The sequence below is a fragment of the Hemitrygon akajei genome, chromosome 2, assembly GCF_048418815.1.
Source record: "Hemitrygon akajei chromosome 2, sHemAka1.3, whole genome shotgun sequence".
In the NCBI taxonomy this organism is placed as follows: domain Eukaryota; kingdom Metazoa; phylum Chordata; class Chondrichthyes; order Myliobatiformes; family Dasyatidae; genus Hemitrygon; species Hemitrygon akajei.
Window position 1 is genome coordinate 73,279,659 of NC_133125.1, and position 13,226 is coordinate 73,292,884.

General features: G+C 41.1%; 1 protein-coding gene across 6 annotated transcripts in view; it reads right to left on the reverse strand.

Moving 5' to 3' along the window:
* uba6 (ubiquitin like modifier activating enzyme 6) overlaps window positions 1-13,226 on the reverse strand; it is a 329,252-nt gene that overhangs the window by 287,201 nt on the left and 28,825 nt on the right. For all 6 annotated transcript variants that reach the window (XM_073024872.1, XM_073024863.1, XM_073024889.1 and 3 more), the window contains one exon: window positions 11,407-11,470. In XM_073024872.1, the coding sequence (XP_072880973.1) occupies window positions 11,407-11,447 (41 nt within the window). In that variant the 5' untranslated portion in view covers window positions 11,448-11,470. The remainder of the gene's footprint in view (window positions 1-11,406; window positions 11,471-13,226) is intronic.

Sequence of the window (13,226 nt, forward strand, 5' to 3'; positions counted from 1 at the left end):
AGACCCCAATGATCTTCTCAGCTGACCTCACTATCCGCTGCAGGGTCTTGCAATCCGAGATGGTGCAATTTCTGAACCAGGCAGTGATGCAGCTGCTCAGGATGCTCTCAATACAACCCCTGTAGAATATGATGAGGATAGGGGGTGGGAGATGGACTTTCCTCAGCCTTCGCAATAAGTAGAGACGCTGCTGGGCTTTCTTTGCTATGGAGCTGGTGTTGAGGGACCAGGTGAGATTTTCCGTCAGGTGAACACCAAGAAATTTGGTGCTCTTTAATGGAAATGGTTTCAACGTACATGTGATAAATTAATGTGAATGTGAATCTGAGGTCTGTCTATGTATGTTGAACAGGTATATGGGAGAAAAGGGGATTTTTTGTTATCGTTTTGTTGCTGCTGTGTTGTAGTTGTTGCTGATGTTATTCTGCTGAACATTGTAGACATGCTGTATTGGAAATCCTTAGTATGTATTGGTGCTAATATGTGCAAATGGCACATCTTATTATAAGTTTCAATGTTCATGTGATAAATATATGTATCCAAATCTGAACCAGCTGACCTATCTCTTGTGTGCCATCCATGCTTCTGCCAACAACAACGCTGTCAGCATCAGATTTGGAGATGGCATTAGTGCAATGCTTAGTCATGCAGTTGTAGGTATTGAGAAAGCAGAGGATAGCACATTGAGTTTAACAGTTGGGACATTCTGGTACAGTCATACAAGACGGTGGTGATTCAGCACATGGAATATCACATGCCTTACTACAATACTATAATAAGGAATTGATTCAGCTAGAGAGGGTGCAGAAAATCTCACTAAACCGTGCTAGGAGTTCTAAGGAGAGACTGGATAGACTGACACCGTTTCTCCTGGAGCGAAGTTACACGTGGTGACATTATAAGATTTTATAACATCAGGAGCAGCACAGATAAAGTGATTGCTCACAGCAGGAAAGGGTAGGAAAGGTTAAAACTAAAAGGCACAGGTGTCAGATGATAAGGGAAGGATTTAAAGCAGACCTGAAGGGCAAGTTTTTCTGTGGGGAAATATACAGAATGAGCTGCTAGAGAAAGTGGCATAGATGGGTACAACCCTACATATACAACTGCATGACTAAGCAATGTTCTAATGCCATGTACAAATTCACCAACAATACCACTGTCGCTGGATGAATCACAGGTAGTGATGAGTCACTGTACAGGAGCAAGCTAGGAAACTTGTTTGCTTTGATAATATATTTACTTTGATAATAAATTTACTTCAACTTTGTCTTATAACAGAATAGAATAAGTCAAAGAAGCCATTCAATGTGGTGGTTTGTGCCTTCAAGTTTTAAATCTTCTCCCTGATGGTAGTGGGAAGATGAGGGAATATCCACAGTGGGTGGGGCGCTTGGCTGCTTCACTGAGACAGTGAGAAAAGTAGGCAGAGTTCATGGAGGGGAGACTGGTTTCAGTGATGTGCTAAGCTGTGCCCACAACTGCCTGCAACTTCTTGAAGGCATGACCAGAGTAGCTACCATACCACACTGTGATACATCAAGGTAACATGCTTTCCATGGTGCATCGATAAACATTTCTAAGGGGCGATGGGGACATGCTAAGTTTCTTTATTCTCCTGATGAAATATAGGCATTGGTGAGCTTTCTTGGCAGCTACATCTTTGCAGTTGAATCGGGTCAGACTATTGGTGATGTTCACTCCTAGGAACTTGAACCTCTCACTATTGATGTAGATAGGTGCATGTGCAATGTCCCCTGCCTGAAGTCAATGACCAGAAATTCTGCAGATGATTCAGACTGATTAAAACAGGCAAAGAAGTGGCAAATATAATACAGTTTATGGACCTATACTTTGGTAGATGAATAAGGCAATAGACTATTTTCTAAACTGGGAGAAAATACTGAAATCAGAAGTGAAAAGGGACTTGGGTGTCCCTTCTGAAGAATTTCCTAAAGGTTAACTTACAGGTTGAGTCAGAGATAAGGAAAGCAAATGCAACATATGGATTCATATCAAGAGGACTAGAATATGCAGTAAAAGCAAAGATGTCATGCTAAGGCTTTATAAGGCATTGGCCAGACCGTAGAGCTAGTTGTTTGGCCCCATATCTTAGGACAGGGTGTGCTCACATTAGAGGGTCCAGAATATTCTTGAGAATGATTCTGAGAATGAAAGGGTTAACATATGAGGAATGTTTGATGGCTCTGGGCCTAGACTCATTGGAGTTTAGAAGAATCATTGGTATCTCACTGAAACCTATCGAATGTTGATGGCCTAGACAGAGTGGACATGGAGAGGATGTTTTCAATAGGAGAGTCTGATACCCAAGTTCACAGCCTCAAAATAAAGGGATATCCATTTAGAATACAGAATATTTAGAATACAGATGAGTTTGAATTTATTCCTTATTTTTTTCTTATATGAAGATATCGCTATACTTTTCCCTCTTAAGACCGCCTTCAGAGTATCCCATAAAATGGGAGGTGAAACCTCTCCATTATCATTAAATTCTAAGTAGAGACCAATTTCTTTTTTAATTTGTTCCTTAAAGAACAGATCATTGAGTAGACTTGAATTTAGTTTCCAAATAGTATTCTTTAGTTGTAGGTCAAAATCAACAGGTAGATATATAGGAGCATGGTCACTTACATCTATTGTCCCAATTCCACAGGTGTTTATTTTGTCTTTGTCTTTTCCGAACGTTATGAAATAGTCTATTCTTGTATATACTGAATGGGGAGCAGAATAATGAGTGTAATCCCTTCTGTCGGGGAAAAGGTACCTCCATATAGCAATTAAACCAACATCCTCAAAAAGTGTATTAACTTTCTTATGTAAAGATTTTGTTTCATAGGTTTTTCTATTGGAAGAGTCTAAGTTTGGTTGTAATTGTAAATTTAAGTCTCCCCCACATATCAGGAGACCTTCTGTTTCCGTTACCATAATATCAGTAATTTTCTGAAAGAAACCAATATCACTTCCCGGGGGTGTGTATATATTCAACAGAGTAACTGAATTTCCATCTATATTCCTCCTTACCAGAATATATCTGCCCATTTTATCTCCCATTTCAAATACTTTTTCAAAATTTAGCTTACTCTCCGTTGTCCTGATTTATATGAGGAGAAAAATAAATTAGTGAAGTCCATTCGCTTTAGTTTTTTATGCTCATTATCACTTAAATGAGTTTCCTGTAAATATACAACATGGGCTTGTTCTTTTTTCATTTTGGATAAAATTCTATTATGTTTGATTGGATTTAATAGCCCATTGACATTAAAAGAAATTAATTTTATCTTGTCCTTAGCCATCTGTATTTAACTGTCAATGTATCATTGAAATTAGAATAAAACTTAATCGATCTACTCCCTGAACAAATAAGAACCAAGAAATGCAAATAACACAAATGGCAACGAACGTGTGATTCCAAGGCCGAGGTCTCTAGTAGATGACCCTGCGTTGAGCTAGAGGAAATGTCTAGCTGTGGGGGATAACCCCTCCTACTTGTGAGTTGAGGGTCCCCATTACAGTATTCATAAAAGCCAGTGAACAAATCCAATACACAGAAAAGATTTCCCTGTGTACTCCTCCTAAATATACATATATATATATACGTACATATACATATATACACACACACACACATATATGTGCACGTGTGTGTGTATGTGTATATATATATATATATACACACACACACACACATATATACATTACATACATATATGCACACATATATATATATTCTCATTTTGGTAGGGAAAAAGGAGTAAGTGAGCAAATAAAGAATAACAACTAAGTAATATAAAATCCACATTATAAGAAGTATTTCTCGAGATAGGTATATCACCGTCTATTTTTGCTTCCATTTAACTTCTCAACATTTTTAAGGTTAGCCAAACCTTATGGCTCTTCTGAAGGGGGTGAGGACTGTCTTTGGGAAACTCCCAGTTTCTTCCTGATATACTTCTCTCAGCCTCCTCCTGTCTCCTGCTTTCTCGATTCTCGCACTATTTCCCAAGCAGAGCAGGATAATTCCTCTGCCAGGCTTTCCTTCGGTTTGGTCACGCTGACGGGTAACCTTCTGGCCTTCATGTCTGTAGTCGCCTCTTCCACTGTCTAGTACAACTGCGTCCCGTCATCATAAAACACTCGAAGTTTAGCAGGGTACGGAGTTTGAATTCTAATTTTTTTTGCTTTGGTACTTGCTTTACTTCAGTGTATTCTTTACGTTTCTGCAGGACTGCAGGGGGATAATCTTGGTCAAAATATATTACTTTATCATCTAAAAACACTCTCTTCTTACATCAGGCCCTTCGTAGAATCTCTGCCTTGGTGCGGTACAGAAGGAATTTAATTATTATTGAACGTGGCTTATCTTGGGTAAACTTCCGGACTAACGCGCGATGCGTTCTCTCCATTTCCAGCTCCATTGTCGAGAGAGGGAAGCTCCAGCACGTCCCACAGCAACTTTCTAACAAACTCCGTCAGAGACGAGCCCCCTGCTTCTTCGGGAACGTTGTAGATTCTGATATTTTTTCCGCCGTGATCTTCCCTCCAGGTCAAACAGTTTTCCTTCTTGGTGACTTAATATTTTTATCGTCTTACTCAGTATTAGTTCAACGTTTTGAATGTGATCTTCCACCTTCTCAATTTGAGTCTTTGCCACCGCTATTTTTTGATTGATGTTGGCGAGCTCTGACTTAATATCATGTAGCTGCTGCTTTATTTCTTTCTGGAACTCCCTTGTCTCTTTCAGGATTTCGATCATATTCGCCGCTTCGCCTGAATGAGGCCCAGAGTCCGCCTCGCTAGCACGCGGTCAGGTAGGAGAGCCACTCGCTGCACTCCTCTCGGCTGCAGGCTCCGCAGTGTCGCTTTTTTTATTTCCATTCTTTTTCCCCATTCTTGCCCCTCTTTTCAGTTCAAATATCTTTCGAAAACTACTATATTTGATGGGTTAACGGGGGCTTAATACGCGTTTTTCCACAGGAGCTAGTGACTTAAGCTGCCATTCTCAACAATGCCGTCACCGAAACCGCCCCCCCCCCCCCACTGTTTTCACATTACGAAGAGGATTTTCGCTTTTACGAAATTTTTTCCCATATAAATTAATGGTTATTCGCTTTACAACATTTCGGCCTAAGAAAGGTTTCATAGCAATGCTCTACCCTTGTAAGTGGGGGGGGGGGGGGGGGAAACACCTGTATAACACTTTGAATACTGCTTTTGCTACCCTAATGCACTGATACTCACACTGCTGGATGCAATTTTGTCCTATCATCTGCCTGCCCTTCCTGACAATTTGACTGCACGTTATCTTTAGTTTTTTACTATCCATCCTATCCTGAGTCCCTTCATTCCAGCTCTCAACCCCCTACCAAATTAGTTTAAACCCTCCCCAGCAGCTCTAACAAACCCGCCTGCGAGAGTATTGGTCCCTCTCGGGTTCAGGTGCAACCTATCCCTTTTGTACAGGTCATATCTCTCCCAGAAGAAATCCCAATGATTCAAGAACCTGAAGTCCTGCACCAGCTTCTGTCAAATTATCCTATTTCTAATCTCACTAGTTTGTGGCACAGATAGGAATCCAGAAATTACTACCCTGGAAGTCCTGCTTCTCAGCTTTCTGCCTAGCTCTCTTCAAGGTCTCATTGATTTTCCTTCCAATGTCATTGGTACCAATAGCTACCAAGACATCTGGCTGCTCTCCCTTCCTCTCTAAAATGTTAACATGACAACAAGGTAGAGGGTACCAACCTTCTGTGCGCAGTTTAAACTCCTTTGTGTGCTAGTGGCAAAAGATGTGTACACGCACACAACTTAAAAGGAACATTGGCCAGAAGGGTATGAATCTATAGAATTCAATGCCAGACAGCCGGGCAGACCAAGTCATTGTGTATATTTAAGGCAGAGGTTGATAGAAACTAAATTAATCACAGCATTAAAGGTTTTGCGGAGAAAATATGAGAACAGGGTTGAGATGTGCGATGCGATGTTAGCATTCATTTAAAAGAGGACTAGAAAATAGTCTGCAGAGAGACTTAGATAGTTTAGGGGAATGGGCAAAGTAGTGGCAAATGAAATACAACGTTGGAAAGTGTACGGTCATGCACTTTGGTGAAAGAAATAAACGGACTATTATTTAGATGGGGAGAGAATTCAAAAAGTAGAGATGCCAAGAGAATTGGGAGTCCTTGTGCAAGATGCCCTAAAGGTTAACCTGCAGGCTGAATCGGTTCTGAAGGCGTCAAATGCAATGTTGGCATTCATTTCCAGAGGCATAGAATATAAGAGCCAGGATGTAATGTTGAAGATCTGTAAAGGCACTCGTGAGACCACACTTGGAGTATTGTGTGCAGTTTTGGGCTCCCTATATTAGATAGGATGTACTGACATTGGAGAGGGTTCAGAGAAGATTCACGAGAATGATTCCAGGAATGAAAGGGTTACCATATGAGGAACGTCTGGCAGCTCTTGGGTTGTATTCCCTGGAGTTCAGGAGGATGAGGGGGGGATCTCATAGAAACATTCCAAATGTTAAATGGCCTGAACAGATTAGATATAGCAAAGTTATTTCTCATGGTAGGGGATTCTAGAACAAGAGGGCACAACTTCAGGATTGAAGGATGTCCTTTTAGAACTGAGATATGGAGAAACTACTTTAGTCAGAGAGTGGTAAATCTGTGGAATTTGTTGCCACGAGCAGCTGTGGAGGCAAAGTCATTGGGAGTATTTAAGGCAGAGATAGATAGGTTCTTCATTAGCCAGGGCATCAAAGGGTATGGGGTGAAAGCAGGGGAGTGGGGATGACTGGATGAAGTGGATCAGCCCATGATTGAATGGGCCAAATAGCCTACTTCTGCTCCTAAATCTTATGGTCTTATATTAGTATGGATGCAATGTTGAGGCTTTATAAGGCACTAGTGAGGCCTCCCTTGGAGTACCCAGAGCAGTTCTGGGCCCCCTACGTTGGAAGACAGTTCAAAGCAGGTTCATGAAAATTACTCCAGGATTGAAGGACTTGTCTACAAAGAGCATTTAATTGCTCTGGGCCTGTACTCACTGAAATTCAGAAGAATGAGGGGTGACCTCATTGAAACCTATCGAATGTTGGAAGGCCTTGATATTGTTAGAGTGAATGTGAGGAAGACGTATCCTATTGTGGGGGAGTCTAAGACCAGAGGGCACAATCCAAAACAAAGGGACATCCCTTTAGAACAAAGATGAGGAGGAATTTCTTTAGCTAGAGGGTGGTGAAGCAGCAGAATTCCTCGCCTCAGCAGATGCAGAGGTGAGGTCACTGGGTACATTTAAGGTGGAGGTTGATAGGTTCCTGATTAGTCAGAGTGTGAAAGGTTACGAGGAGAAGGCATGAGAATGGGGTTGAGGGATAAATGGATCGGCCATGATGAATAGGCGAAGCAGACTTGATGGGCCAAATGACCTAATTCCGCTCCTGTGTCTTTATCCATCAATCTGATGGATGGCATCTTTATGACTTGGATCAAATCAAAGCCTGGAAGTTGGAGGTACTTGATGTCATTGTCATGAGTTATAACATTAGCCCTGGTGTCCCATTATTATTTATCTCTAAGTTACTGTACAAGTGGCCTCATTAATAAAGCTGTTCAAACTCATGTGAGTGTACCTACTTATAAGGACAATCCACCTGACAAGACATAATTAAATACATATCCTTTGATGTTTTCAAAACTCAGGGTGAATTTTTAATAAAGGTACTGCAAGTTTTTCTACCTCGGCATTCTAAAGGGGAAAATGTTGCATCAGGGAAATGTTTTCTTGTGGTTTAACTTTCCGGTGCTGGTTTGTGTCTTATATAATTATCTACAGACATGTAATTATTCAGTGAATTTTCTCATAAATGCCCTGGTTAAGATTTCTACTGCCATGCAGTGAGGTATTTTTATTTTAACAGTTTTCTGCAAAAGCAGTGAGTCCTTCTAATAAGTGTGTTTTGGCTTTGGCTAAAAGTAAGGAGCCATGACATCCAATTTAGGAATGTTATGTCAGCCTATCAGGATTCTTTTGGTACAAATTGTAACTTTCTGTCCAGTTGGATGCAATGGAAGATTCACAAGAGCTAGGCAGGATCAGATTTCTGAAGGACAGTAGTCTGGTTTGAGTTTTTCACTAGGATTAAGGAAAACCCCAAGACATTCTACAAGTATGTGAACAGCAAGAGGATAAGTCAAGTCACTTTTATTGTCATTTCGACCATAACTGCTGGTACAGTACATAGTAAAAATGAGACATTTTTCAGGACCATGGTGTTACATGACACAGTACAAGAATTAGACTGAACTACGTAAAAAAAAACAGAGAAAGCTACACTAGACTACAGACCTACACAGGACTGCATAAAGTGCACAAAAACAGAGCAGGCATTACAATAAATAATAAACAGGACAATAGGGCAAGATGTCAGTCCAGGCTTCGGGTATTGAGGAGTCTGATAGCTTGGGGAAAGCAACTGTTACATAGTCTGGTCATGAGAGACCGAATGCTTCGGAGCCTCTTCCCAGACGGCAGGAGGGAGAAGAGATTGTATGAGGGGTGCATGGGGTCCTTCATAATGCTGTTTGCTTTGCAGATGCAGCGTGTAGTGTACATATTTGTGATGGCAGGAAGAGAGACCCTAATGATCTTCTCAGCTGACCTCACTATCCGCTGCAGGGACTTGCAATCCGAGATGGTGCAATTTCCGAACCAGGCAGTGATGCAGCTGCTCAGGATGCTCTCAATACAACCCCTGTAGAATGTGATGAGGATGGGGGGGGGGGGGGGGGGGGGGGTAGGAGATGGACTTCCCTCAGCCTTCGCAGAAAGTAGAAACGCTGTTGGGCTTTTGTTGCTATGGAGCTGGTGTTGAGGGACCAGGTGAGATTCTCCATCAGGTGAACACCAAGAAACTTGGTGACATGAAAGAATAGGACTTATCAAGTGTGACAGTGGGGAAGAGTGTATGGAACCGGAAGAAATTGCAAAGGTACTTAATGAATACTTTACTTCAGTATTCACTATGGAAAAGGATCGTGGTGATTGTAGTGATGACTTGCAGTGGACTGAAAAGCTTGAGCATGTAAGTATTAAGAAAGAGGATGTGCTGGAGCTTTTGGAAAGCATCAAGTTGCCGGGACCAGATGAGATGTACCCCAAGCTACTGTGGGAGGCGAGAGAGGAGGCTGCTGAGCCTCTGGTGATAACCTTTGCATCATCAATGGGGACGGGAGAGGTTCCGGACGATTGGAGGGTTGCGAATGTTGTTCCTTTATTCAAGAAAGGGAGTAGAGATAGCCCAGGAAATTACAGTCCAGTCAGTCTTACTTCTGTGGTTGGTAAGTTGATGGGAAAGATCCTGAGAGGCAGGATTTATGAACATCTGGAGAGGTATAATATGACTAGGAATAGCCAGCATAGCTTTGTCAAGTGCAGGTGGTGCCTTACGTGCTTGACTGAATTTTTTGAGGATGTGACTAAACACATTGATGAAGGAAGAGCAGTAGATGTAGTGTATATGGATTTCAGCAAAGCATTTGATAAGGTACCCCATACAAAGCTTATAGAGAAAGTAAGGAGGCATGGGATCCAAGGGGACATTGCTTTGTGGATCCAGAACTGGCTTGCCTACAGAAGGCAAAGAGTGGTTGTAGACGGGTCATGTTTTGCATGGAGGTCAGTGACCAGTGATGTGTCTCAGGAATCTGTTCTGGGACCCTTACCCTTAGTGATGTTTTATAAATGACCTGGATGAGGAAATGGAGGGATGAGTTAGTAAGTTTGCTTATGACACAAAGTTTGGAGGTGTTGTGGATAGTGTGGACAGCTCTCAGAGGTTACAGCGGGACATTGATAGGATGCAAAACTGGGCCGAGAAGTGGCAGATGGAGTTCAACCCTGATAAGTGTGAAGTGGTTCATTTTGGTAGGTCAAATATGATGGCAGAATATAGTATCACTGTTAAGACTCTTGGTAGTGTGGAGGATCAGAGGGGTTTTGAGGTCCGAGTCCATAGGACGCTCAAAATTGCTGCGCAGGTTGACTCTGTGGTTAAGAAGGCATAGAGTGTATTGGCCTTCATCAATTGTGTAATTGAATTTAGGAGCTGAGAGATAATGTTGCAGCTATATAGGACCCTGGTCAGACCCTACTTGGAGTACAGTGCTCAGTTCTGGTCAGCTCACTACAGGAAGTATGTGGAAACCATAGAAAGGGTGCAGAGGAGATTCATAAGGATGTTGCCTGGACTGGGGAGCATGCCTTATGAGAATAGGTTGAGAGAACTTGGCCTTTTCTCCTTGGAGCGACGGAGGATGAGAGGTGACCTGATAGAGGTGTATAAGATGATGAGAGGCATGGATCGTGTGGATAGTCTCTTTCAGGTTACTTCCAGCCTACTTCAGGGAAAACAAACTCGTCTCGCTTTCAAAACCATAATGCTCCAGTCCCCAGCAACATCCTCGTGAGACTGCAATGCACCTTCTCCAGAACAATCACATCCTTACCATACTGTGGTAATCAGTACTGTATACAATACTCCTGGTGTGGCCTAACGAGTGTTGTATTATGTTGCAACATGATACCCCAGTTCTTATATTCTGTGGTATGGCCAATGAAGGCAAACATTTCCTGGACCTTTCACCACCGTATTGACCTGTGTAGTGACTTTCAGGGATCTACACAATTGAACCCAAAACTCCCTTTCTTCATTAACAGTTTCTATTACCCAGCCAGTTATAGTACCGGTATATATCCTACCCAGTTTGTATTTCAGAACAGTTTCATCTAAATGAAAACACAAATCACGAGGTCAGAAATCACTAATGCTCAGGAGGACGGGTAGCAGCTGTGAAAAGGGAAACAGTGCTATCCCTTCAGCTCAGAAATGGAGAGGAGAAACAAATCTGTTCAGATAGCCAGGCCTTATATGATCCCATGGAAGGCCAAACAAAGGATGTAGAAAAGAGCAGTATGTGATAGGATTATCTCATTAAACATTTGCAATTTCTGAAACAATGTGCTGAATAACAAAGCTTGCTACAGCTGTGCTTAATTTATCCCAATTGTAGTTAGCTAGCAGAAAGGGAAAATATCTGACTCCCACTGCTCTCACTCAGGAAAGAAAAATTAAACAGACAGAATTCAAAATTGGATCAGTCATTCTCCATTAGAATTCATCAGCTCAGGTAAGGGCTGGTTGTAACCACCGAGACATTGGAATGTGCAAGTTCCAGAGGACTGTTAAAACTGAGGAAGGACTGGAACTCTTGGCAACACACTGAAAAGTCTAAATACCAATGTACCTTGCAAAAGAATAGCTATTAATTCATTGAGTCAAAAATACTTTAACTTCTTGTCAAGTTTTGTATGTTCTTAACTTACCTGTAAAGGGAATCATCAATTTCCATATTGTCAGCTGCCATTCTGTGTTGTAATTGACCAAAAACTGCAAAAAAAAATCAAAATAATTCAACTCTTCCTTTGACTCTATTTCTAATAATTTTGTTTGTTCTAATAATTTTCATAAATTGAAATAAATACATTCAAATAACGGAGTTTTGAGCAAATGAAATAAAAGAAAAAAATTAGAAAAGAGAAATTCATGTCAACATTATATTTCATTTAATTATAGAACTGTATGAGAACATAAATAGGCTATCAGATGCAACATGGTCATCAAACACTTATCCCATTTCCCAGCAATTGTTTCTAAGCCTTCATTGTTTTGCTTTCAAATGTTCATTCAGAGTTTTTCTTAAATGTTATGAGAGTACCTGCAATAGGGGACGTCACGTGATGACGTAGGATCGAGACGCTGGAACCCAGCTCTCCCGTAAAAAGTTAATAAATTAATGTCTAAATGAAGAAAAGTTAGTCAGTATCTTCTAAAAGTTACTTATAAACTACTCCGGACTGTGTCAAGCAATGCCTCAAAGAAGGAAGATGAAGAAAACTAATACCGGGAAGATTACGCAAGTTGGAACAAGAGCGGGGCCCACGTCTGCCGAGGAACCGCGGTCTCAGGTACGTTGTGCCACCGGCGAGGCGGAACAAGAGACCGCGGCAACAATGGCCATTCCTGAAGGGAAGGGTCATCGTGAATTGCGCAAACCCGAAGGACGGAGCATGCGCAAACGGGAGCAACAAGAACTACAAAGCCCAGCTACCACTGCAACTGAAAGTGACAGTGAATCGGAGGGAGAGTCAAATGTCTCGGAAAGATCAGATGAAGAAGAAGCTAAAAGTCCTTCTAGAAATATAGAAAAGACTTTGAGGCAAATAATGCGTAAATTAGACACATTAAAAATAATTTAAAATAATCAAAAAAGACTCGGAAAAAAAAATGACCAAAATGGAGATTATGCTTGATAAAATGACAAAGAGACAGGAAAAAATGGAAAAAAGAATTACGGACTTGGAAACTACAACGGAGGACATGGTTGAAAGAATGGACAAAATAGAAAATGAAAATGCTGCTTGGGCATCAGAAAGAAAACAATTTATGGAACAAATTGATAAGCTTGAAAATTTCAGTAGACGAAATAATATTAAAATTGTTGGACTTAAAGAAGATATAGAAGGAGAAGACCCAATAAATTTTTTTCAAAAATGGATCCCTGAAAAGTTGGAAATGGAAGGAGAAATTCCAATTGAGATCGAAAGGGCTCATAGATCCTTAAGGCCAAGACCTCGAGCTGATCAAAACCCACGATCAATTTTGATAAAATGCTTACGATACCAAGACAAAGAAAAGATCCTGAAGGCTGCTGCCCAAAGTGCCAAAAATAGAAACGGGCCATTGATGATAGCAGGAAAACCAGTTCTTTTTTACCCTGATATAAGTCACAACCTGTTGAAGAGGAAGAAGGAATTTAACCCAGTGAAAAAAGCCTTATGGGTAAAGGGTTACAAATTTACAATGCGTCATCCAGCAACACTGATAATTTTTTTGGAGGAAGGAAAAAATTTTTTTCCCGATTATCGAAAAGCGGAGGAGTTTGTACAAGATCTTCCATCTATTCGCTATGAAGATAGACCCAACGAACAGAATTGATGGACATTTATGGATATTATAGAAAAGGGGAGCAAAATTTTAGAAATACTAAATGAGAATGGTATTTCTTTTTTTTTTCTCTTCTTATACATATACGTTTTTGTGTTGCGGGGGGGCTGGGGAGCTTTGGATCGGTTACTGCGGGATT